The sequence below is a fragment of the Crocuta crocuta genome, unplaced genomic scaffold, assembly GCF_008692635.1.
Source record: "Crocuta crocuta isolate KB4526 unplaced genomic scaffold, BGI_CrCroc_1.0 scaffold162, whole genome shotgun sequence".
NCBI classification, from domain to species: Eukaryota; Metazoa; Chordata; class Mammalia; order Carnivora; family Hyaenidae; genus Crocuta; species Crocuta crocuta.
This window is the reverse complement of record NW_027529433.1, coordinates 3,177,011-3,203,847: the sequence shown is the minus strand read 5'-3', so window position 1 is coordinate 3,203,847 and position 26,837 is coordinate 3,177,011. Positions and strand designations below refer to the sequence as shown.

At 38.6% G+C, this 26,837-nt stretch overlaps 1 protein-coding gene across 4 annotated transcripts in view; it reads right to left on the bottom strand.

The window, feature by feature from the left end:
* Window positions 1-606: 606 nt before the first annotated feature.
* MTX3 (metaxin 3) overlaps window positions 607-26,837 on the bottom strand; it is a 26,623-nt gene continuing 392 nt past the window's right edge. The window contains exons 2-9 of one of the 4 annotated variants that reach the window (XM_077759881.1): window positions 26,441-26,510; window positions 25,997-26,073; window positions 24,944-25,036; window positions 24,268-24,450; window positions 24,049-24,125; window positions 23,291-23,448; window positions 21,951-22,039; window positions 11,808-18,382 (exon numbers count right to left, since the gene is read on the bottom strand). In XM_077759881.1, the coding sequence (XP_077616007.1) occupies window positions 18,272-18,382; window positions 21,951-22,039; window positions 23,291-23,448; window positions 24,049-24,125; window positions 24,268-24,450; window positions 24,944-25,036; window positions 25,997-26,073; window positions 26,441-26,510 (858 nt within the window). In that variant the 3' untranslated portion in view covers window positions 11,808-18,271. Of the gene's footprint in view, window positions 675-11,807; window positions 18,383-21,950; window positions 22,040-22,816; window positions 22,914-23,290; window positions 23,449-24,048; window positions 24,126-24,267; window positions 24,451-24,943; window positions 25,037-25,996; window positions 26,074-26,440; window positions 26,511-26,837 lie in introns of those variants that run through there. The other 3 variants (XM_077759882.1, XM_077759883.1, XM_077759884.1) reach the window with 3 other exon arrangements.

Sequence of the window (26,837 nt, the reverse complement as noted above, 5' to 3'; positions counted from 1 at the left end):
TCAACATATGTCCACTGATGAAGGAAAGTTCTTTTTTGGTTGCAAAGTGGCCTTCAGAATTTGGACGCTCTGACAGATGACAAACAGGCAACATCTTTTTCTTCTTGCTCACAAGTAAATTTCTGGCACTTTTTGACAGGTCATAAACACACATGAAATGCTAAACTTAGTGAGTTGCTAGATGCTTTTCTTAAAGTTGAAAAACATTTTTTAAAATAAATTTTCCTTATGTCTCCTTTTTTCCACATTCTCAACTCTGACATTCAAGTGCACTTCTCGAACCGATGCGTAATAACATTTGAAGACCAAATTCAGAAAACCTTCATGAATCCAGACTCCACTCTTAGAGAATTTCTAAGGTTTTAGGCTAGGGGGCTACAAAGAAGCTTATCTTAGCATTCTTAAGGACAAACAGATGAACACTGTAAATAAGATAGTTAGAAATAATGTTTACTTCATTGAGAGAAATGCTCCTATGTTAGATATCCCAGGAAATTAGTGACTTTGAAGTTCTTGTTTTGGTCTTTTTGTTAAAGCAGGGACAGTCGTTACACCCTTCTGGAAAGGGTCTTATCCATTGGCTTCCCTGACATCACTCTTCCTTGGGTTCTCAAATGGCTGTTAGGACACATCTTCTCAAATCCTTTTTGTTGGCTTTTCTTCCTTACCACCTACTTAAATAGTAGAGTTACTTAGGATTCCATCCATGGACCTCTTCTCTTCTCACATTCCACAAACTCATTGGGTAATATCAACCCCAAAAGCTTACCTTAATTCTAGGGAGAGGAGGCTTACATTTGTATCTTCAGCCCTGACCTCTTCCTTGGGCTCCCTCATGTACCTGCTGTCTCGAAGGTGACCTCACAATCTACTGCTGCCTGAGCCTTAAACCTGCGCATGTCCTTCCTTCCTTAATCCCTCACTCATCATGATCCTAAATATCAATTTCATCATCCGTTCTGTTCTTCCTACAGTTGCCACCTTATCCCTGCCCTTATCATTTCCTGTCTGGCTTTCTCTAACAATCTAGTAACTAGTCCTTCTGCTTCCAGTATGTTCTCCCCACTGAGGCCCCTGGGACCTCTTTAGAGTACAAATCTGAACACATCATCCCTCTGGTAAAACCCCATGTTCAGGCCTCTCACTGCCCTCAGGATAAAGTTTAATCTCTGAAAGCTGACAAGGGCCTTCGTGATGGAGATTACAGTCACCTCTCAGCATAATGTCTCCTACCCATGCACACAGATGGAATGTACTACACCCATTTTCTGTTCTTAGAAACCTATGCTTAGAACACCCTTTCCCCTCACCCCTACTCTCTCCTCAGTCTATTAAGCTTTCTTTTGGCCAAGATATCACTTCTGCTAGGAAGCTTTCCCTGCCTTCCCATGACTGCATAGGTACCTCTCCTATGAGCTCCTACACATTCCTTGGTAATTCCCATGTCATAGCACTTAATACGCTGAATTGCAGTAGCAGGTTTACTCATCGGTTCTCTCCAGTGAATTATTAATGCCTTCAAGGAGAGATGTGTCTTGTTCATTATATCCCCAACCATCAGTTCATTCTAGACATTCAATACCTATTTGAAGGATGAATGAATGTAGTTCTAACTCACAGATCTGTTTCTCAGTTTCCTGGTTCTACATTCTGAAGAGGGAGTCTTGGGTCAGTTTCTCATCCAATGAGCTGAGTTAGGGATATGAAGCTAGGAATGGAATCTCTTAGAAAGGAGTACAGGGGTGGAAGCAATGGGTAGCATGTTTACTAGAATTATACAATGTCCTTCACCGAAACAATAAAACTGCATTTTATTTAAAAAACAATACACTATATATTTTTCACTAATTCATATGGCCTCCCCCTTTTAGCTCATTATTAAGAAGTGTAACTGTACTTTCATTAGAACACATAAAATAAACATCACTTCTTACTCGATGTTAGTCACTTATCCATCCATCCATCCATCCATCCATCCATCCATCCATCCATCATCCATCCATCATCCATATACTAGGAACTGCCTACTAAAGGCCAGACTCTGTGCTAAGTACAGGGTAGACAGTGGAAGATAAAACAAATCTTTGTTTTCACGGTACTTACTTTAAAAAACAGACACAAATGTGAATTTCAACTCTGAAATTTATGATAATAGAAAAGAATAGGGTGATTTGAGAAGATATTATTGGGATGATGAGATTCAGGAATGGAGGTCAAAGAAGGCTTCTTAGGAAACGAATATTTAATCTAAGACCTGCTTCTTGGGGGAGGATGATGGGTTGGCCAGCTGCGGCAGAGTAGATGAGTAGAATTGGAGATCTCCCAGGAATTATTATGACAGTCTTGGCCAAAGTTGGTGGTCGCAACTGTGAAGGAAAGAGGTAGATGGATTCAGGACATTTTTGGACGTGGAACTAATTGCACTTCTGATAAGTTGGATGTAGGGTTGAATCAGAGGAAGGTGCCAAGAGTAACAGTTGGTGTATAGGTTAAGCACATGGACTCCTAAGACAGATCGTCTAAGCTTGAATCCCAGTTCCACCATTAGTAAACTGTGTGACCTTGAGCAAATTACTTCACCTTTCTGTGGCTTGGTTTCCTCATCTATAAAGTGGATGATAATAATAGTAGTTACCTAACATATTTGTTAAAAGGACTGAACAGGTTATTATATATAAACACTTCAGACAATGCCTGGCATATTAGTAGGTTTTCTCACTAACTAAAAAGAGGTAAATTTCCAGATCCCTGACTTCAGCAATGGAGTAATTTAGGTGACATTTAATTGACATGGGGAAAACTAGCAGAGGAAAAGATTTTGGTACAGTGAAGATCAGAGCTTCACTTTAGATAAAGCTTCAAGATTGCTGAAGACCCTTTGGTCATCTTTGGATAGAAATCTGATCTCAGAAGAGGTATTTAAAGACCATGGAATGGAAAAGACAAACAAGGGAGAGCATGTAAAGTGGGTGTGTAAAGTGACTAAACTGTAAAAACAGGGCCAAGGCCTGAGCCATGAGAGTTCTCAAAGTCAAGTAGAAAAGAAACCAACAAATGATTTATGTTCAGCGTTGCAGCGTTGTTACACACCTGTGTTAGACTAGCGGAAATAGAAACATCTAGTATAATTTGAATATAATGAATACTGAAATGAAGGACTTCCCTTCCATTTCTATTTTAATGGAGCTTGAAGATTTAATTCTCTGTTTAGTCTTGTTCAGTTGATTTTGTGCCTTCTTCTCTTATTCATTGGAGCCTCCTCATCCAAAGACTTAAAGTATGGAGATGAGATAAATTTGGAGATTTTAGTGGTTTTGGTCACTGGATCTTCAATTGTGAGGACAGAAAGTGGGGCATAGTTGAACTTAAACCAGGTGATCAAATGTCTTATAAGCTACGTTAAGAAGCTTTGTTAAATAGCTAAAACATGGAAAGAGCCTAAGTGTCCATCCACAGATGAATGGATCAAGAAGATGTGGTTTATCTATACCATGGAATACTACATGGCAATGAGAAACCATGAAATCTGGCCATGTGTAGCAACATGGATGGACCTTGAGGGTGTTATGCTGAGCGAAATAAGTCAGGCAGAGAAGGACAAATATCATATGTTTGCACGTATAGGAGGATTAGGAGGAACTTGACAGAGGAACAAGGGGGAGAAGAAGGGCGGAAATGGTGGGGGAAAGGGAGAGAGGCAAACCATGAGAGACTCTTGAATGCTGACAAAAACTGAGGACTGATGGATGTGGGGGGGAGGGGGGGATGGGCATGGAGGAGGACACTTGTGGGGATGAGCACTGAGTGTTATGTGGACACTAATTTGACAATAAACTATTGGTAAAAAAAAAAAAGAATAAAGCCTTTTTCCACCTAAAAAAATAAATAAATAAAATAAAATTTATTTATTTATTNCCTCCCCTCAAAAAAAAAAAAAAAAAAAAAAAAAAAAAAAAAAAGAAGGTGTTAAGCAAGAATGAGGCATGATCATTTTGCATTTTAGAAAGAACAGTCTTGAACGATATGGAGAATGGTTTGGTATGGAGTATGGAGCAAACCTAGAAGCAGAAACACCAGTGATGTATGTGTGGCAGTGACCCACGACTGACAAGGCCATGGGGGAGCAGCACCACTCAGACTGGAGTGGTAACAGTAGTGACGAACAGAGGGGAGTAGGACACTGACAAGATAGAACGGGTGAGAGAGAAAACGACACGCAGGCCTCTGGGTTCTTTTCAGACTAGTCTGTGCCTTTAAAACATTACATTTTTCCTAATACGTACTTATGCTTCACACAGCATTCTCATTGCTTTCTATAGTGGTAACCCTTTAATTTGCAAATATGTTCTCATCCTGCACCCTGATGAATGCACACAGTCATTAAGTAGCTCAAATGGAAAATAAAGATGCAGATTTACTTCATTTGGGCTCAGTTTTCTGGGCCCCAGGCCTCGGTAGAGGAAACAAATTCTATTACCTACACCACAGAAGCTGAAATCCTCCAAACAAAATACCCCTACGACTGACTTGGTCTCCTTATCACCTGGCTTAACTAAGTATAAAGTATTAATATGCTAGACCGTATTTTCAAAGGAAAATAATTTAGCTCATCATTGTGAAAAAGAGGCCATGTTTCAAATGGCAATATTTTTGTAATAAATCAGAAGTCCCTTGACAAACTCTGTAAACCCCATTTGGATCTGTTAATGGGGAAGATTTCTTAATGACCTAGCGCAACACTGCCGGCTGCATGCTGACTTGATTTGCAGCTATACATAAATATACATAAATAAATAGGTGGCTGCCTCCTTGATGGGAGCTCAAGGACGCAGGGGAAGGCATTATTACCTCTAGATATCTTTCCCAGCCCTGTCATGCTGTTTACAGTTATCATAGTTTTCATTTGCTTCTTCTAATCCCAGTTCCTTTCCTCCTGGTCTGTCTTGAACCTACCCCTAACAACCACTCCATCCAAACTGCTCCTCAGGATCACCAATGACTCCCATTTTGCTAACTACAATGGTCAAGTCTCAGTCCCCCTCAGTCTTACAGGACCCATCAGCCACATTCACTGCAGTCAATGACTCCCTCTTCCTTGGCACACATTTTTCATGTGGCTTCAAGGATGCCACATTCTTTTGATTTTCCTCCTTGCTACTTCTTGCTATTGCTCTCCATTGTCCCATAGCATTCAGAATGTCCCGGAGTTCTGTTCTTAGTCCTTTTCTCTGACTTAAATCCTTAATGCTTTCAGTCATATGGTTTTAAATAGCATCTTTATGACTCTTCAATTTGTATCTCCTGAACTCCAAACTTATATCCACCCAAGTGCTTACTCAGCATCTCCACTTGGATGTTTAATAGATATCACAAACTCAACATGTCAAAAATGGAACTACCAAAAAAGCTGTTCTACTCATATCCTTCCCTCAAAAACTGTTCTACTCCTATCCTTCCCTTCTCAGTTGATGGCAACCCAGTCCATCCAGTGCTCACAGCCAAAAATCTTAAAGTTGCCCTTGACTTCTTTCTTTTATAACCCACATCTAAACAGCCACAAGATCTTGTTGGTAGTACCCACAGATTACATTCAAAATCCAGTCTCTTCTTAACTACTTCCACTGTTACCATCCTAATCCATCTGAGCTGCCACCATCTCTTGGCTAGGTTACTATAACACACTCCCAACTTGTCTTCCTGCTTATACACTTGTCCATTCTCAGTACCATAGCTCAAGTAATCCTTTTGAAAAATAATCAGTGACATGACTTCTTTACTCAGAACCTTGAAATGGCTCAGAGTAAAAGTGAAATACTTACAAATGCCTACAAGCTCCCACCCCTTAGCTCACTGAGTTCATCTCTTTCTGCCTTGCTCACTCTGCTCCAGAGACCCTGGCCTCTTTGTTGTTTCTCAGACATGCCAGATGAGCCCTAACTTAAGACTGTTGCATCACCTATACCCTAGGCCTAAAATGCTCTTTGTCAGATATCCAGAAAGCTAACCCAACACTTCTTTCAAGTCTTTATTTAGATGTCCTCTTCTCAATGAAGCCTACCCTGACATATTTAATACTGTCATGTGTCCCCAACCCTAGCACTCCCAGCCCCTTGTTCTGCTTTCCCTTTTTCATAGCATTTATCATTTTGTACTATATTATGTAACCTCCTTATTCATTAGGTTCATTATTAATTGTCTCCCCTGCTAGAATGTAACACAAGGGCAGGGTTTTGTTTGCTGATATATCATGAGTACCAAGAACAGTGGCTGGAACGTAGGAGGCATGCAGTAAATACTTGCTGAATGAATGAATATATCTTTGACACCTTTCCTTTCCAACTCACACCTTCAATATATACTTTGCACCTGTGTTCTGGTCTTGCCCTCAGGATGGGGAATGAATACATTGAACATTGCTGCTTAGGGTTTGTCCTCCCTACAATATTTTGGTTCTCTTCCTCCTCATCTCCTTGGGATCCCCACTGTGACCCTTGTAAATGAGAGAGAGAGAGAAAGAGAAGTAGTGACTCCATTAAAAGAAAGTTGGAGGTTCCTAAATTAGGCCAATATCACTAATAAATCTGATTTCATTTATTGACATCTAGAGGAAGCACAAATGATTGCTAGGCCTTTATAGCAAGAGAGAAGGATAAGAGTTAGTAGAACACCCAAGCAAAGGGCTGTGATGGGAACTGTATGTTACTAGGGCTGAACATAAGGACACTGGAAGAGAGGAGGAGAGGGGCATGGCTGGTAGGAACAGACTACTTCATGGGTAACCGCTATGAGACAGGCATCTTATTTTTGCTTAAGCTGGACTCCTGTGCTAACTCACCAAAGGTTCCGTGGTGCCCCTTTCATGCTGCTGGCAACTAGGATAGCCTGCAGAAAACTGAGCCAACGATTCTCAGAAATATCCAGTGAATAAGAAATGCCCAGGTAGGAATGTAAATGACCTTTCCTACTAGAGCTTTCCTGGAGTTCCAGGCGACTTTCCCAATGCTCTCTGATAACCTGTAACACTCTAACAACCATTAGGATCAACAGAGGGAGGCTGAGCTTTTGTTTAAGTACTGAGATTTTGTGCCTAAGTAATCCTCAAAAGCTCTATTTCTTACACAGTACTGAATTGTTTAACCTTGGTGAAAAAGAAATCACATTCGTGTTTTCATTTCTTTGGTAAATACCCAGTAGTAGAATTACTGCATCATATAGTAATTCTGTTTTTAATTTTTTGAGCAACCTGCAGAGTGTTTTCTGCAGTGGCTGTACCAATTTATATTTCCAAAGAAAACAAAAACACTAATTTGAAAAGATATATTCCCTCCCCAATGTTTATTGCAGCATTATTTACAATAGCCAGATTATGGCTATTGGAAGCAACCCAAGTGTCCATCCATAAATGAATGGATAAAAAAGATTTATATATGAATATAACAAAATATCATTCAGCCATTAAAAAAAATAAGATCTTGCCATTTGCAACACGGATAGACCTTAGAGGGTATAATGCTAAGTGAACTAAGTCAGCCAGAGTAAGACAAATACCATATGATTTCATTCATGTGGAATTTAAGACACAAAACAAATGAACAAACAAAGAAAAAGAGAGACGACCCAAAAAAACAGACTCATAAATCCAGAGAACAGCTGGTGATGGCTNGGGAAGGATGGGTGAAATAGATAAAGGGGACTAAGAGTACACTTATATTTATCATGATGAGCATGAGTAACAAGATCAGTGAATAATGTATAGAATAGGGAGGGAGGAAGGAAGAATGGGAGGAAGGGAGGAATCAACCAGAAAGTACCAAATCATAGTTTGAGGCACATAGTAGGCATTCAACAACCACTGGTTCCTGCTTCCTACCTCTCCTGTTCTCTAGTACCACCCCCCCCAACCTCCTCTGAGATGACTATTTTCTGTTTGTCTCCTTCATGGCATATCTGCATTTCTTCATATTTGGCCCCACATGTCATATTGGCTTGCATTTCTGCAGCCTGAGTCACTTGATTTCCTGTCCATGTTCCCAACCTTTCCAGCTCCTCTTGTATCATTTCTCTGTCATTCCTGCTGTTTACAATACCTCTCGATTTAAAGCCATCTGCAAATCTCATTAACAAACCACTGACTCCCTCTCCCCCACAGTCACAGGACATGTTGAATAAAACAAGACCTACAACCAATCTTCTTCCTTCCATCTGAGGCACCACCACTCCGGGTCACTGTAATTCATAAACATTTTAAAAAATGATTACATTATTATTATATGTTACTCCCAGTCTAGGAAAATCGAACATGTGAAAATTAAGATTAATCATATTTTAATTCATTGATGATTCATTTACTTCATAAAAAAAGTTAATTATGAATTCCTTTAGTCACCTGTCCTAGCATACTTAAAATACTCTTGCTTACAAAAAAAAAATCTAGTTTACAAGCCTACTTAGATGAGTATAGGAATTTAGTGTCCTTCAGTCATTTCAGACTGTAAGAAGCTGTTTCTTGGTAGAGTTTTAAGAATAAAATTTAAATTCTTCCATTTTAATAGCAAGCTTCTGAGGAAGCCACCAGTTTTCTCACTGCTGATTCACTGGATCTTGGCTTCAGCTTTTCTCACTCCTTTCCTGCTATGCTCAAAATGTTTTCAAATCCCATCTATTCTTCCTTCCTCAGAAACTTTTTGAGCTCCTTCCATGCTCCAAGCACCATGCTAAGATTCAATAAAGAAAAGAATCTCCATCCTCCAGGAGAGAACATGAAGGGAAATAATACTTTTGAGTGTCTGCCGTATTCTGGATGTGCAGTGTGCTATCCCATTCAGACCACATGGAAACCCCATCTTACAGCTAAGAAAACAGGGTTCAGAGAAGGGAAATCTTCTGCCTTTTATGCAGAGGATGACTAGACAACTTACAGAAGAAATACAAATGGACTGTAGACATATGGGGAAATACTCAACCTTATAAGCTATCAAAGAAACACATATTAAATAAATAGGGGCACCTGGGTGGCTCAGTCGGTTGGCCATCTGACTCTTGGTTTCAGTTCAGGTCATGATTTCACGGTTCAGGAGATTAAGCCCTGAACACTGGGTTGCACTTCCAGTGCAGAGCTTACTTGGGATCCTCTCTCCCTCTCTCTGCCCCTCCCCCACTCTTTCTCAAAAATAAAATAAAAATTAAAAAAAGGAAATTGTGCATAGCCTTTAAAATCATGTAGAATATGTAATGACCAGTAAGATATTCTAAATGCTAAATGAGAAAGTATATTACAGAATAGTATGTACTATGGGATTACAGTACACACAGGTATATGTGTATGTGTGTATACAGAAAATAAAAGACCAAAAAATCAGATACCAATATGTTAACAGAGGTTGTTCATAAGAGAGTTTTTTTGTGTGGCTTTTAAATTTTAATAATTAAAAAAAACCCACAAAACCCACACACATAAAACGGTTCCTACTTTCAGATCCTCTCATTGCCCTGCACTGCAGTGAACAGAAGACAGACTAAGAATCAGGTCCCTGCTCACAATCACCAGTCGGTATATTGTGGTAAGCTGGGCTTTCTTACTCTGAAAAGTCTTTCTCCATTCCATGCATCTTCCTCCCCAGAGCCCCCATGACATCGTATCGAGAATTCCTTTCTCTTGGGTTTTTTTCCTCTTAATTTCTACATCTACTATATCCCTTCACCCCTTTTTCTAAACCTGTTGACTTCTATTAGCAGAAGCGACTGTGGGATTTGGATGTTATGTGTAAAACAAACTAAATCATGTTCACTAAATGAAAAAGGCTATTTTCCCCTCTCTTGGAGAAAACTGGGACACATATCAGAATAGGCACAAGCTGAGGGTCTTCAGATAAGTCAGTTTGCTTCATGCATTTAACATAAAACTGAAATCTGTTTGGTCTCACCTGCGATATTTGGATAGTGCCATACTTTCTTCTCTACCNGTCGGACGCTTAACCGACTAAGCCACCCAGGCGCCCCTCAAAATGTGAATTCTTAAAAAGACCACCTTCCCTGAAGTAGGATCTGAGGAACCAATCCTTTATTGTATTTATAAATGTCAAATTTTTCTATTACTTTCATTTGCTTACAAAAAGTAGGATAAATATAATAGCTTCTGTCTCACTTGGCAAAGTACAACTTTTGGAGCCTCAAGTTGGCCGTGTTAGAAATTAGAAATGTCTTTGATGATGCACAGCTGTCTCTGTGTCTTCATCACAGATGTCCAGTGCATTCCAGAAGCCTGAGTAATATACCTGCAGAAATGGGCCATGGTTTCTCATTCTTTTTCTTGAAGCTCTTGTCAGATCAAGAAGGGACTAGTTTCCCCTTGCTCTACGACGAGGAACTTCACTACAAAATGCTTTTGAGTAAGACAAACCCTTCCATTCCTCCACAGCCATTTCCTTCTTGTTGTCATACGTGCTTGTCTCAAACATATTTTTCCACACTGAGTGATCTTACTGGAACCCCTTTATCTCAATGTTTCTCCTATGGAGAGTCACTTAGGCCAAGCTCCATTTTGGCAAGACTTAAAAGTTTTCTTATGGACAGCTGCTATTTAGTGACAAAGGAAAAGGAGAACACGGCTTATGTTGTAGCTACATCCATTGAAGGACATGCTACTAAATAGTCATCCACAAGGTTTTTAGCACCCAAGACAATCCCAGACCAAAGTCAAGCCTCTGGGCTGAGCAATTAAGAATGAAAATATTTCAAGATCTTTGTTCCATGGTTCTCAGCTTTGTAACTCCAAATAGTTCTCTTTCCTCAAAAGAATTCCATTTTCCACAGTAGATTCTCATCCTTCCTGCTTTCTTACAGAAAGCCCGTGATCATTAGTAATCACTTCAATTTACCAAGGAACCTTTCACCTAGAACCTAAACTTCATATGCAGTTAGGATTTGTGTTGTTTGGGGATAGAAGTGTCAACAATGATGTAGCCAGCTTTTCATGTGAGAGAAATACTTATATAACTGACAGCTCTACTTGGAGGATTGATGTATTTTATTATATGTAAGTTATACTCAAATTAATTCTGCGAGTGCCTGGGTGGCTTAATCGGTTGAGTGTCTGACTCTTGATTTTGGCTCAGGTCATAATCTCAGAGTCTTGGGATCGAGTCCCATGTTGGGCTCTGTGCTAAGCGTGGAGCCTGCTTGAGATTCGCTCTCTCTCAATGCCTCTCCCTCTGCACCTCTCCCCCGGCCCACACTCTCTTTCTCTCTTTAAAAAAAAAAAAATTAATTCTACTAATAAAGGCACTCACGCCCTTAGGGAAACTGCCCTTACTTGACCAAAGCTCTAAAAGAATTCTCAATACCCACATATCCTACCCCATTTACTCCAGGGGGTGGGGCAGCAAAAACAAAAACAAAAACATGAATATCTTCCCCCAGCACACGCTGACCCCAGTCCTTCACTAAAATGCATTTTTCTCTGTATTTGTCATCCATTCAATTACATGGAACATCACTGGGCTATCTAGGTAGGCAAAAGGAAAATTTTAAAGAAACTTATAGGGCCAAAGGGATGAACTGTAGCCCTGAAAAACTGTGTGAGCCCTCGGAGTCATTTGTATACCAGTGGCTAAGGAAGCAGTCCTCTAAGCTGCCTGAGTTCAGGGTAAAAAGAGCACAAACTACCTCAATGTATCCTAGAAAGAATGAACATTTAAAATCCCATCTAGCTCAGTCCCAGAACTGAATAACCATTATCAACCACTCAAAAATTCTTCCCAATGGAAATATTTACCTGAAGGAATCATTAACATTAAAATTAATAAACATTCAGGCAATTTGAGATTTTATTGTGAAAATAGCTATTTTGACATTATCTCCAGTTTCTCACTGATCAGAATAAATTCTTTACAACACTGATCATCATTACCACTTCTGGGTATTTATACATAGTCTCTGAGTAAAATACATTCACACCAGGCATGACTAGAATATTTAAATTATGACCAACATTGCTTAAGATGTTTACTTTACAACAGAACTATAGTAATTTGTACAGTATGACAGATATTTAAAAATATTTACCAAAGAGAGGCTTCGTGGAACAAAACCAACATGTGTACACATAGATTTCTTATTTATCTTCTTTGCTGTCAATCTTCTACAAAGCTCAAGTTACACTGCAAACACCTCATATTTCCATTTCAAGATGAGTATGGAAAAACGGAAACATGTTATTGCCCATTATACAAACTAAAACATCGAATCAGAAAAGGAATAAAGCTCATCTTTGTACAATTAACATAAAAGCTTGAGTACAGCCTTCCTTCTCCAAGAAAGAGACACAAGCAGTGCAAGAGAAGTAGCCAAGAGTCCAAATGAGGGGCCGGCACACCCTTCTCGACAGTGCATGACTCGCTGACGAATGACGCAAACCCTGGCATTTTTCTTGATTTCCAACAACCTGGGGCACGTAAACTAAATGATTAAAAGGCATTTCTCTCAATGTGCATGAGGAAACCTGAAGAATCAGAACAAAGATCCAACTGCTTTTCACGTGGCTAGATGTTCACCATTACAGCACAACTCAAAACCAAAGTCCAGCTTTCTATCAAATATATAACCACAATATGGAGTTCCAAATATGCAACTGTACACATTTCAGAGAAAAACAGAGCATCCTTATGCTCTATTCAAGATCTGGTTTTATACTTTGAAAGGAGATTAAAATTTGGTGCTCTGAAATTTGGAGGTCTAGTGATGTTTAAATTTTTTAGGCTATAGATAGTGCTGAGGGGACGCCTGGGTGGCTCAGTTGGTTAAGCATCCAACTTTGCCTCAGGTCACGATCTCACGGTTTGTGAGTTCGAGCCCTGCGTCAGGCTTTGGGCTGACAGCTTGGACCCTGGAGCCTGCTTTGGATTCTGTGTCTCCCGCTCCCGCTGCCCCTTCCCTGCTTGTGCTCTCTCTCTCAAAAACAAACATTTGAAATTTTTTTTTTATGCTGAGAATTTGCTGAAAACTGAAAACCCTCATCCTAGAAAATGCACACACATATATACAATCCTTGTTTGGAACATGTCTACAGTTCTAGAACAGGGCTTGAAAATAATAAATTTCTTTTGTGTTGTCTCTGACGCAACTGTAAACTTTCTACAACACCATGCATATGTGCATGTGTGCACATGTGTACATATATATGTATAATATCAGCAACTTGTATGTGGCATTAGCGCTATCAATCCCATCACTTTTTTTTTTTGGCACTTTTCAAGCACAGCTAAAATGGTGTGGAAAATTGTTCTGGAATTCCAAGTGGTTCCCTCTGTCTCACCAACACGTGGAATGACCAGGTCACACCCCCGTGCAGAGGGGCTGACTGAGTGACCAGCAGCCTCACATGTGACTAAATAACCAAACTGTTTAAACCCAGGGCCACTCCTCTCTCAACTTCATGGTCCAAGGGAGTCCTGACCTGTCTTCCCATTTTCTCACCACCCACTAGAGCAGCTCGTAACAACAGGAAACCTTTGCAATTCGCACAAACAATCAGAAACGCTCCAGGACAGCCTCTCCCTAAGTATACTTCTCAGCATAAAAATCCCACAAGACCTACTTTACACACACACACACACCAAAAACCACATACAATAAATCAGGAAAATAGTGTATAAAATGCAGACCCTTGTTGGAGACTGACTACACAATAGCATTTCAAAGGTTCAGAAAGGCTATAGGAATTTAACGTTGTCTAACCAAGTGTTTCCCAAACTTATTTGACAACAGAACCCTCCGTGGACATAATAATGATATAATCTGGCCAAACACATCTACTTCTCCAAGAAACTAAAAGATGTTTTTTAAAAATCTTACAGCATAATTTCAAATGAATAATAATCAGGATACAAAAGACTTTTTTTTCTATAAATTAAAAAAAAATTTTAATGTTCTTTTTATTTCTGAGAGAGAAAGACAGCGTGAGCAGGGAAGGGGCAGAGAGAGAGACACACACAGAATTTGAAGCAGGCTCCAGGCTCTGAGCTGTCAGCACAGAGCCCACCAAGGGGCTCGAACCTACGAACTGTGGGATCACAACCTGAGCCAAAGTTGGACGTTCAACCGACTGAGCCCGCGCCCCCCTGCCGGATGCCCCTTCTGTAAATTTTTTAAAGAAATGACTTTGTTTTGCTACGAATGCTCTTCTATCATAACATTCCCCTTCCTATACATGTCTGGCTCGAAGTTACCTTTTCTTAGAATACCTCTTCACCTCAGTCACAGTGGTTTTTAGTCTAGGGCTGGGAACCTGGGCCCTGAGCAAACACTACATCCCAACGAGAGTTCTGGGCTAAAATATTTTGCAAACCCTTAAAACAAAACTTATCCTTCCTCTCAATGTAAATCAGCATTCTGAAGCTCCAATGACACTTCAATTAAACTTCTGAGGATAAAAGGATTAGAAACCTTTAGTTTATGTAATTAATAATGAATTTCTTAATCATCTATTTAAGAAATATGAAAATGCTGAAAAGCACATGTGTATTCCACAGGGCTGAACAAGAAAAAAAGGCAAAAGATAATTCTTAATGCCAACAACATATACAAAAGGCGACCATCATAACCGAAATTATACTTAGTGGCTCTGCTCAGGATTTCAATTATATAAATAACCAAACCAAGATAAAGTCAATTACTAAATCCCTATGAGCTTAGAACAAAACACAGACTGCACTTTCTTCATTAAAGCCTGATCCTAGTGTTATCTTGTCACACTGTGCAATTAGAGATAACACAGCAAAACAAAGGACTACCACATGAAGACACAGAACAACTTTTTTCAACGTATTTTTCCATAAAAGTAAACCCAGGTACCAGAGGAAGAAAATGATACTATTACAAATATACAAATCATTGCATATTTTATAGAGAAAAGGAGTTCTTCGTTTTAGGTTATTGTTTTTTCTTTTCTGGTAAGGCAAAACAGATCTGTAGATAACCATTCATTACAAACCTGAGTTGTTTCTTTCTTTAAAATTAAGAAGGAAATAAATTATATTTAATCTACATTATGTATTTGTCTGAAACTGAATACTAAATACTGTGCTTGGATCATTAACACTTTTGACAGCTTATGAAAAACTGTCAAAAAAATCTAATAGGCCTGATGAATGTATATTCTTGCAAGAGGCTCTACAAAAACATACTGCTGACTTCAAATACCACTTTTATCACATGAAGGTACCTTAAAAAATTGGTTTTCTGAGATTCTGTCACTGTTACCCATCTCTGCCTCTTTTGATGTCTAGTGGTTTTCTACTTTTGCAGCTTTTGAATACTCTAATGTAGCTGTTATTGAAGTGAGTTCCCTTATTCCTTCATGTTAATATATCTAGCAATACTAAATGAATAGAAATTACAAATGGAAATCAAAATGCTTGGATTTATTGTAAAAATCTTGAACTTTCTAGTACCCCCCAAATAATGCAAACAGCCTAAGCTGGAATTTGTCACTGCCAATCCCTGTAGGGGAAAAAACCACTGTGAAGGAATGACAACCCTCATTGCCCTCTACAGGGTTAACTTTAGTGTTATAAGAAATGGTGGGTCTTATGGATGACTGATGACAATTTGTTGATGTGGGATCTTTATCTTATAGGAATTATCTGACCAATTTGCTAATACTGTACTAGCAACAAATATAAACACAAATATAGTCCCTTTTATCACATTCCACCATCACATCCAAAAGAAAAGTAGCTCACAGTATTCTGTTCAAGACCATAGACCATCTACCTCAGCAAACTCAAACTTTGTCCAAAGCATATCCTGCCAGGCTGATCACAAGTTCTCTGCCCAATCTGTAAAGCTGTTCCTTTCTAAGAGCTTCCTATATGTGTGGCTGATCTCTGGAGCAGTTTATACTGAGTTATAGCTTCCTAGCATCTTGTTGGCCGATCCCAAAAATGCTCGACAAAGTAGCCCAATATATACATTCTCACTTACCTAAATACAATTTGCATCTTAGGAAAGGTAGTCTGGAAACATCATAGGCTACCTGGTGCAAGGCTAAAGGCAATTCAAAGCAGGATGACCAAAAGGAAATAAATCATATTTACAGTTGTCTTTTCTAGTCAAAAATGACAAATACTTGTCATTCTAAAATGATGTGTTTTCATTCAACATTCAACACATGCAACATTACAGTATGCTTACTGGCTGAATTCTGTGTCGAAAGAACATGATCTCACATTCTTAAAAACATTTAAACACATTTTCTTACCATGGGCATTAGTAGTTTTACTGACAGAAAACTTTTACATAACCCACTATTACTTTGGACTGTGCCCATGGAGAAACTTGGGAGTTAAATTTACGATCCGACTTTAGAATCTGTTAGGGTTGTATAGCTCTAAAGAAAAAAAAAACTTTATTTTTCCAAAAGCTAATTAATTTTAACTGTCCTGTTTTACGTGTGTATGACAATTTTAGGCCACTTCAAATGCTTCTAAGAAGGTTTAACATAAATCATGATTGAAAATGACCAACCCTAACTACAGCATAAATAGAGGTCTGATTAATGTTTTAGCCACCCTTCTCCAATATACATCAATCCCAGAGGACAATAAAGTCCTGTGGTCATGATTTTCAATATAAAATATTCATACACATTTTAGAATGCTGGGATCTAATGGAAAACTAATACAAAACACACAAACCTATTATATAAGTAATGTGAAACTCATTACTTTCCCTAAATGCATCCACACTTGATCTTAGCCAAAAGACCGAGAAGATTCCCTACATGCACCCAAACACATGAACGAGATTTTGAAGACTACCTTGTTTCTCACTGAATTAAAACTTTCAAGAAAAAATACTAACAGCGACTTAAAGACTCCTGTGTAAGACCTAATACAGAACAAACTGGGAGGACGCAGGTCAAACACAGCTGAGCTCCATTCAGCTCGAATTAGGGGCGTCTCTTGACTACAAAGCTGTTTTCTTAACACGGGAGTTTCCGCAGGATGTGATAAGATTTGCTGAGCACCATAGTAATCTTGTAAGATACTAATCAAAAACATGATCCCATATTTTAAAAACCCCAGAAGTGGTTTTAGGACAACAGGAGCACCTTAGCCACTAAAATAAGCAAGATTCTATTCTAAGTAAAATCACCTGCACATCAAATCCTGCAACAGTTCAGTAACCCATAAGTAGAAAACGTTCTTTAAAAACTACTGTTATTTCTGCATATTCCACTGGATCCTTCAACCGCAGGTAAACTGTATGGAAAATAGTAAGTTGCCATAAAGCTTTTGACTACATGATAGGCTTCTTCTGAAAGAACACTGGTCTGAACCAAGCATGGTGAACTTGGACCAGGCACACAGTAGGTACTTCTATTCCTCTGGCAGAGGAGGGTCTGACAACTGGGCAAATTTCAGTAAGACTTAACAGCCTGGAGTAATAACGATGACCAACATACTCAGTTCTCCTGAAATCAATCCAAGAAAGAGAATACTAGAGTTAAAAGTGTGCTACAAATACACAGGTCTAAAGCTGCCACATCCACCCCATAAACTGAAAGCATCCTTGTTAACCTTGTATTGTACACATAGCAAATACCAGAAGTGCATATAGTCAGATGAATATTCTATGTAACCACCTTTGATATTTATATACATATACATATATATGGTATAATCCCCTAAAAGATTACACTTCTGAGGGCATAACTAAAAAGCACATTCCTCTTTGCTTTTTAAATAGACTTTTCTATTGAAGTAAATAGAATATTGGACTAGTACATTTTTCCTAATGTCTAAAATCATCAAATTTCTAAACAGAAGAAAAAAGCCTCAAAGAGCCACATATTAGATATTCAAACTGTTCTAAGAAAACAAAATTAATAAAATAACTTGAATAAATAAGAGTGCACATTCAGAACAGAATTACAGCTTTTGGTCAGCAACATATGAAATAAAGGCAAAAATCTGCCAAGATTAAGGCAGGTTTTTGTTTGTTTGTTTGTTTTTAAATATACAGTACAATGTATTTTCTTTGTTCCCCAAGTTCATTTAGCATTCACTTTGATGTTAGCTAAAGTGCACTGCCAGGCCAAAATAGAAGCTTCCTAATTAAGAAAAAAATAGATGTCATAGACAGTTTCTTTTTGGAGTCTCCCTTATACCTACTAATGGCATTTTCTTTTTGCCTCCACACACTAGTGTAAGAGATTACTGCAACAATCATGACCTTGGACATGATGCATGCAAATGCAGCATGATGACTGTCAGGGTGACAGCCGTTGTAAGGAATTATTTTCTTCTTCTGCTGGAGTCAATTTGAGTGTTGGCAGTTTCCGAGGAGGAAGTTGGGGGCTTTGGCGAAGATTGTCATCCATCTGTGGGAAGTACAAAAAGTACATGTGACTAATGGCTGTGGCACCACTTACGTGGACTGTGACCTCCTCATCCAAACTATAGCCTAGAAGAGTACAGAACCATATGGGGCCAGGACTGCTCGAGAAACCTTTTTTCTTACAAATAATCTCTCAGGAATTCTAAATGTCATACATCAAATACCAACTAACTCAGTACATGTATACAAGCAATATCGCTCATCCTTAAGGTCTTCACAAAATTACAGCAAGTCCACAAAATGAATATTCCACTGAACTCAACCATATCACAGGGTTTATGGGGTCTTCTAATAGAGTAAGTGGAAAAGCAATACTTCTGATACACTGAGCTCCACCATCTACTAATTATGTCCATGTACAATACCTCACCTGATCTTCCCAACACAATTGGGAAGGAAACATGGAAGACAATCATTCCCTATTTAACAAGTTAACAAAACAAAGCTCCGAAAGGTTAAGAAATTTGCATTAAGTTGCAAAGCTAGTATCGAAAGTTGAAATTACAACACAGGTCTTCTATTCCAACACTTATTCCTTCAACTACACCCTACTGCCTCAGTGAAAATGACCTGTACTCCTTTCAAAAAGACCAACTCTTTTAGGCTGCAACTATTTAGACCACAGGAAGCTAGGAAAAGAGACAGATAGGAGAAACTATTTAGACCTCATCCAGAGGTATTCCAAACACCAGCTCAGTTCTAAGTCTGCTCTAGGAAAAAAAAAAAATTACTATGGAACATACTGAGAAAATGTCCAAGAGTTTCAGGATTGCCCTCAGAACGACACTGCATCCCTGCAAACACCAGGAGAGGGATTATTTACAACTGAGAAAGGCCGGTGGGAAGGCAAACTGGTGCAGCCACCCCTGAAACAGCATGGAGGTTTCTCAAAAAACTGAAAATAGAACTACCCTATGACCCAGCAATTGCCCTGCTAGGTATTTATCCAAAGGATAACAAGAGTGCTGTTTCGAAGGGGCACATGTACCCCAATGTTTATAGCAGCGCTATCAACAAGCCAAATTATGAAAAGGTCCCAAATATCCATCAACTGATAAAATGCTACATATATCTATATATGTGCTACATATATACAATGGAATACTACTCAGCAATCAAAAAGAATGAAATCTTGACATTTCCCGCAACGTGGATGGAACTAGAGTGTATTATGCTAAGCGAAGTAAGTCAGAGAAAGACAAATATGATTTCACTCATGTGTGGAATTTAAGAGACAAAGAAGATAAACATAAGGGAAGAGAAGCAAAAATAATACATATAATCATATATACTATTTATATATAAAAATTTGTACATTTATTTATATATAAATAAAACATGTATGTGTATATATGTACGTGTGTGTGTGTGTGTCTGTGTGTGTGTATATGGAAAGAACAGACTCATACCTTACAAAGTTACCTTTTAACCAGAGCACCCCACGAACCAAGTTCAGGGTTCAGAGCCAGGTGCTGAGCTCTCTATCAGCTCAACTTCAGAAAAGACTTGAAAGCAGCTGCCACCAAAGATCCCAAACCAACAGCAAACAGCATACCGTTAACCACTTGATAAACAGGCTTTTCTACAGTTTTGAGTATGTGCACAGCAAAACCCTCCCTTATCTCTACCAGATGCTCTTATAAAGCACAGAGGAAATGTCTCAGCAGAGATACAGGCAGCTTACAGGAAAGGAAAGAGTATAAAAATTAAATTTTAATTTTCCAATGGAAAAAAGTATTCCTAGTGGACTACTTCAATCAATTGGGTTTTGTAGTTGTTGTTTTATAAGAACTAAGTTCCCNTGAGCACTGGGTGTTATGTGGAAACTAATTTGACAATAAACTATTTGTAAAAAAAAAAAAAAAGATCTAAGTTCCCCAAACATTACTTTTTTTTTAAGCTCTAGATTTTCTGTGCTAATGGTGAACAGTAGTAGCCAATAGGATTTGTTGCTCTTATGTCCTGTAGCCAACACTGAACATACTGAACAGCAGATAGGAAACGGGTGGGAAGGAGAATGCGATTTAAAGTTAGAAATCTTTCATATACTGATGATGACCCAAGATGGAGGCATACAAAGCGGTGACAGGGCCTCTTGGGTTCACCTTCTGCATATGTAGGTATTTCACGGTTCCTTTTACCTATCTGTCATGACAGGAATCTGCCACATACAGAGAAATGAAAACTGTACTGGATAGCCTTCATCCAGCAGTTAAGTGCCTCAAACAATCTGAGTAATCTTCCCATTATCCACCCCTAATACTCAATATCTCTCCTCTCACGGGATTTACTGGGTTGGGCTAATAAGACAAATTTGGCATTCAGTGAGCCCACCTAAACTTTAATACTGGTCTTGTACAATTTTACTGCTCAGTCCTACTCACTTCTCAAGTTCTAACAACACATGAAATACTATAAAAAGAAACAGAAATCTCATTCTAGAGAGTGACAGAGGTTTCTAGCTACTAGTACTACTAGTACCGGATACATAATTTCATTCATTTGCAGCTGACTAACTGTAAAGCCTGTGACAGAATCCAATTTCCAGGGTTCAAATTCCCTCTGTGCCTCTCACCAGCTGAATGACCTTGGGCAGGTGACATACCCTACTCTGAAAGCTTCAGTATCCTTATCTGTAAGACAGGACTGATGGATTAGCTGCATACACAGCTGCTGTGAGGATTCAATGAGATAACTCCAGAGCTCATACAACACAGTGCCTGTTATTGTTATTCAGACCTCAAAAACTGCTAGCTAGTATTATTAGGCCACATTACCTCATTAGTTAGTGAAAGAATGAAGTATCATTTACTGGTATAAGAAAAAAAGCAAGTTGATCAGACTCTTGGGGGGAAAATGCATTAACTCTCTTGTATTTTTCCAATTAGAATCACCCTTGAAATTCCCCTTACTGGCCCGCTCTCTCTCCTACCCACTTCCTCAGTATCTCTCTCTCACCAAATGAACACCACCAAAGTGGCAAAATACTCTGATGAAAAACGGGGCAACATTTAGACAAGAGGATAGAAGGAGAAAAACAGAATAGTTTATGTAGAAGATTCACAAGAAAGGACGAGCACAGGTGCTTATGATCTCAAGAAGTGTTAACCTTGAGAGACAGAAACAGACAAGCAAGAAGTGTGTNAACAGAGCCACTACTGGCTTCGAAACACTATATTATATATGACTGTAGTAAATGTGTGTTTGAGCAGCTTTATGAAAAAATACTCTTTAAAAAAAATAAGAGGGTTTGCCTCTCTCTTTCCCCCACCATTTGAATGCTGACAAAAACTGAGGACTGATGGATGTGGGGGGGAGGGGGGGATGGGCATGGAGGAGGACACTTGTGGGGATGAGCACTGAGTGTTATGTGGAAACTAATTTGACAATAAACTATTTGTAAAAAATAAATAAATAAATAAAAAGGCAAGAAAAAAAATAAGAGGGTAAAATCAATGCATATTAACTCTATCTACAATTAAAGTTGTAATATTAATTTCAGAAAGGAAAATACTAAACTATTATAAAATAATGAATGAAGTAAACTTGACCTTTTCAATCAAGTTGGATTCCTTATTTACAAGTTGTGTGAGTTTCTGCAGATTTGCGTCTACTGTTTCTTGTCCAGCAGGAGAGGTGCCTAAGAAGCCAGGACAGAAATCAGAAAGACAGAAAATTCTGAAAGTCTTTAAAGCTGTTTAGACTGAAAAGAATTTTGAGTCAATCCACCCTCCCAAGTACACCGCCCTCCAAAAATAAATAAAATCAAGCAAAGAGAAAAGCCATTATGGGTTCAAAGGCAAAGTTAAGAGGGATAGTAATGCTCCAAAACCAAACCCTAAACAAAAAGACTAAATTTGTCCATGAAGTAGACAGCCAAGTGTTATGCAACTAGCCAAAGTGATTAGTAAAAAAGCACAACAGTCCTCATTTCTTTCTCAAATTTGAGTTGTACCTTCTCCCCACCCATATCAAATAGCCCTTCAGTCACAGCTATCTGGACAGCTTTCTAAGGCAGGGACTCCCAAACAGCTATCAACCAGGCATCCAAAGTATTTGGAGGAACTTAAGAAATACAGATTCCTGGGCTCTACCCCTTTGGGATTCTAATGCAGTATCTCTGGCTTAGGACTCAAGACTGCATTGGTCCTCCAGCCAGGTTTGGTAATCACTGCTCCAAAGTAACAAGGTTGAAAGTTATTTAGTTTCATGACTCACGCCTCTCTCTAAAAAACACATACGCCACCATGAAAAATAAACTGTTCCTAAGCCAGCTACCCTTGTAACTGCTCTTTCTTAAAAGGACAATTTCTGCCAACTCTCCCAATACAAATTTAGTGTCCCAATCACTTACACACATGGCCCACATGCCCAAGGAATCATATCCTAAGTGACAGGTGCCCTCTATTTACAATACCTCCAGTCTGATGCAATCAGTTTTCAAGTAGTGGAATCATGGGAGTGTACCTCACCGAAATCAATCTGCTGCTGATTTCTGTTCACGCAGGAAAATGCTAGAAGCAACATTTAAAATAATTGCCCATTTGCATTAGGATAGATGCTATCTTTCAGCAGGGACTCAATAAATACCTGTAGTTAACTTCTGGAAGAAAATGATCCACTTCAAAGGGGCAATATTTAAAGAAGAATGAGAGGCAAGAAATGGATAAAATCTTGAAGAACAGACAAAAGGAAAATATCTATTTCTCTAAAGTAGAACTAACACATGGGAATAAAGTTGGAAAAATAAAACTTTTTCAAGTGCCGTAACTCAGCACTTAAAAGACAATATACAAACTGCTTTAATAAGTCATGAATTTTGCTATCCGTCCTTAGGAGAATATGCAAATACCTATGCAAACGCAGATTAGCTGAAGAGAAGCCAGTTTACCTTCAAGACTAAGCCTGAAATAACAATTTAGGATGTCATCACAAAAGCGGCACAGGTTGGAGAGCTGTTTCAAATGTTCTTGTAACTGAACTTTAGGAAAGCGTACTTTATAAAGAGGTGCAAGAAAACCAAATACATAGGCATCCAAGGTAGACGGCCTAAAAATAAATTAAGGATTTTTAAAAAACACATAGAAAAATATTAACTTGGGATTATGTTAAAAATATTTTTTCGCAAATACATTTGCCAATTCTGAAGTATACAATAGTCTTTTAGAAGGTTTATGACACGTTAGCATATAAAAATGATGTAATGTGGGGGGGTTTTTTTCAATTTTTTAAATATTCTAACATTTATTTTACTTAGAAGAAAATTAAGTCATAAATTAAAGATTCATCTTTACTCACAGCTTTATATAAAGATAGGAGACAGGGTGGGGATAGTCTTAGATATTTTAAATTCAGGGTGATGGGCATGGAGGAGGGCACTTGTTGGGATGAGCACTGGGTGTTATATGGAAACCAACTTGACAATAAACTATAAACAAATAAATATTTTTAAAAATTCACATATACAGCATGCTAAGTCAATGTTTGATTACTATGGATAGAGACAAGTTTACTACAGTAATCCATTAAATCTTTTGTTTAATGTAAAAACTCATAAAGGGGGAGGGGCAAGAGGACTTGCTCTAAACAACTGCTCATGCACTATATGCATTCAACACACCAAAACAGTTTCAAAGGGAATGTACTCACGTATCTCCAAAGAAAAACTGAGATGTTCCCAATCTGTTTGACAGCAGATTTAGGCACTCCCTGGCATCTCTGTATATCTAATAAGGATGAAATTACAACTTAAAGGTAGAAAAGATGCTCTAGAAGTCCTTCTAAGCAGGCATCTAGGATGTTCATCTCTGCTGTCTCTCTTGTGCCTCCTCTGGAGGGACCTTGCTATGAAAGTCATCCCAACCATACCTGAGCTTCCACTTCTCGGAGGTGGTAGAGGGGAGGCTGTCCTCTAGTCAGGAGAATTCTATTCAGTGCTCCCTTAGACATCCTTCCAGGCAGGATCAAACTCAAGGGAAAAGGAATTCGTGAAGCAAACCATGGCTTTGTCACAGTAAAGTAATTGTCACTCTCAACCCAGAATGTGTGAAGCTACAAAACAAAACAAACAACACAAGCATGTTCTTTTATTAAAAGAAAGGTCATTTAATCAATGTGAAAGTTTTGGATAAATATCTTCGTATAGAATGGCTTCCTAAAACTTTACAAATAAATGACCCAAGGATAAAACAAGATTTTCAACATATGGATTTGTTGATTGCTATATCGCAGGCACCCCGAACAAGGCCTGGCACATATGTGCTCAATACATATTTGTTGAATCAGTGAATCATTGTTAGCTAAATTCTATACATGGAGGAACAAACTCTGTCTTCCCCAAGTTATTTTTATTTCCCAAATGACATGATCTTTCACGGTGTTTCATGTCTTAGCTGAATGTCCAATAGAATCTACTTTCAGAGTAACATGAGAGAATCAAAATACATAAATTTCCTCCTTTAAGCCTTTTTCATTACGTTCCTTCTAAATAGACTACAGTATACTTGTAGGTCACTACAATGATGTAATATTCACCAATGCTCACCACTGCAGGAAGAAGCTTCTCTTCAAGCAGAGCAATGTAAGCCAGTGTATCTGCCCCCTGTTTTGCTGAGAGTTCATAATCAGCATTATATTTCTATGAAAAAATATAAAACCAAAAAAACTTCAGAAGGCATAGGCATCCCCAAAACAGTGAAGCTATATAAAGATTCCTATTCTTCCTCAAAAATGGCAATTATCATATTAAAAGGCATAATGACAAATACAAATTCAGTGACAAATGCTGCTTAATACAAATACAGTTCTTAGCACATCACGCACACAATAAAGTCAATAAATATTAGCTATGAATTTTTGTTAATTGCTATTCTGTGATTGTGACCTAGTTTAGTGCATGGCATGTTGTACAAACAGTAAATAGAAGTTATTATCTTTAACAATAAGGAAGAAGTTCTAATTGGTTGCATTTTTCTCCATGAAAAAAAGAGAGAAATCCTTCCAATTTAGAGCAATTCTAAATTTTGTTGACATAAGATTTATTTTTTCAAGAAAAGCACTGGCAAAACGAATTACATTTGTATTTATAAAAGTCTTTACATGTTTAAACATTTTGTATACATTATATAAATCTTTAGATGCTCACACATTTTAGATACATTACTTCATGGAACATTTAACTTTAACTCTCCAGTTAAGTGCTTTTTAAAAATAAAATAGTTGCTAGTTGGTGGGATCTCAGATGCCATATGCAGCAGAAGCTGTGTGGCAGCTTTGTGACTAAATTGATAATAATTTCAATAAGTGTAATAATAAAAAGGGCTTCGTTGAATCTGCCTGTGTCTAAACTTCAATAAAATCCAAAAAGTACATGCCAATATAAATTGAGTATACCTCACTACATGATATTCAAATCACAATACAACTCATGGTTCAGAGCAGTAATTCTCAAGTCTCTTTTTATATCAAATCCGAGGTATCTCCAATTGTCTACTGAGTTGATAAAAAAAGAATTTAAAAAAATTCCCCAAACCTTACAATGTATTTTTTTAAAGTAACATGTAGGGAACAATCTACTTCTTCAAAAGGAACCACCCACCTGTTTTCTTAAAAAGTTTAGTATTTTCGCAGGCTGAGAAACAATGTTGTCTTCAGTTGTCAAAATTGGTACATCTCCTACAATCAAAAACAATTCACACACAAGGAAACATTTCTATTTCCTCTGAAGAGACTGCAGTCCCCTAAAAACCATACCAATTGCACATTGGGAGGGGGCAAAATGAGCAAGCTCATCTTAGTTTTTTGCAATTTCACAAAGCAGTTGTAGAGAACAGTGCCTTATTTCCATTGATCTGACTTGTACTTTACAGTATTACTCAGAATGACCAAACCGTAAGCAACACACAGCCAAGGTTATGGTAAGAAGAAACTAAACCCCCAAGGTCCATGACTATATGCTTCATAGCTTTAAATTTGGATATGGGGGTTGGGGAGGGGAGTGGGGAGTTTCTTAAGAAAGCAGAAAAGTGTGTTTACACTGTACCTCTTGAACCTCTCCAGGTGTTATCTACGACATTGACTTTCAAAGGTGCACCAGAAAATTTGGCGTAAGCCTGAAACAAAGTCGGTAATAAAACATTTAGACTGAGTACGTAGTGCAAATCTGCAGAGCAGCTTTAATTCACAGCCCCGTCGCCCTAAGGCAGAAACTCCTGACACCGGGCCTGCGTCCCTCTCCAGAGGTCCAGCCCCAGGATGCGCGCGCCAGCTACCCAGCTACCGGGGACTTTGTTCCCCCAAAGGTCCGGGAGATGCAGAGCGGGGCGCGTGCGCGCCCTGCTTTGGTCTTAAATTCCACCGCCCTTTCAGAAAGCTTTGGAAGGGTGAGAGGGCTCGCAGCCAAGCGGAGAAGCCTTGACTCTCCCGCCAGCCTCGGCGGG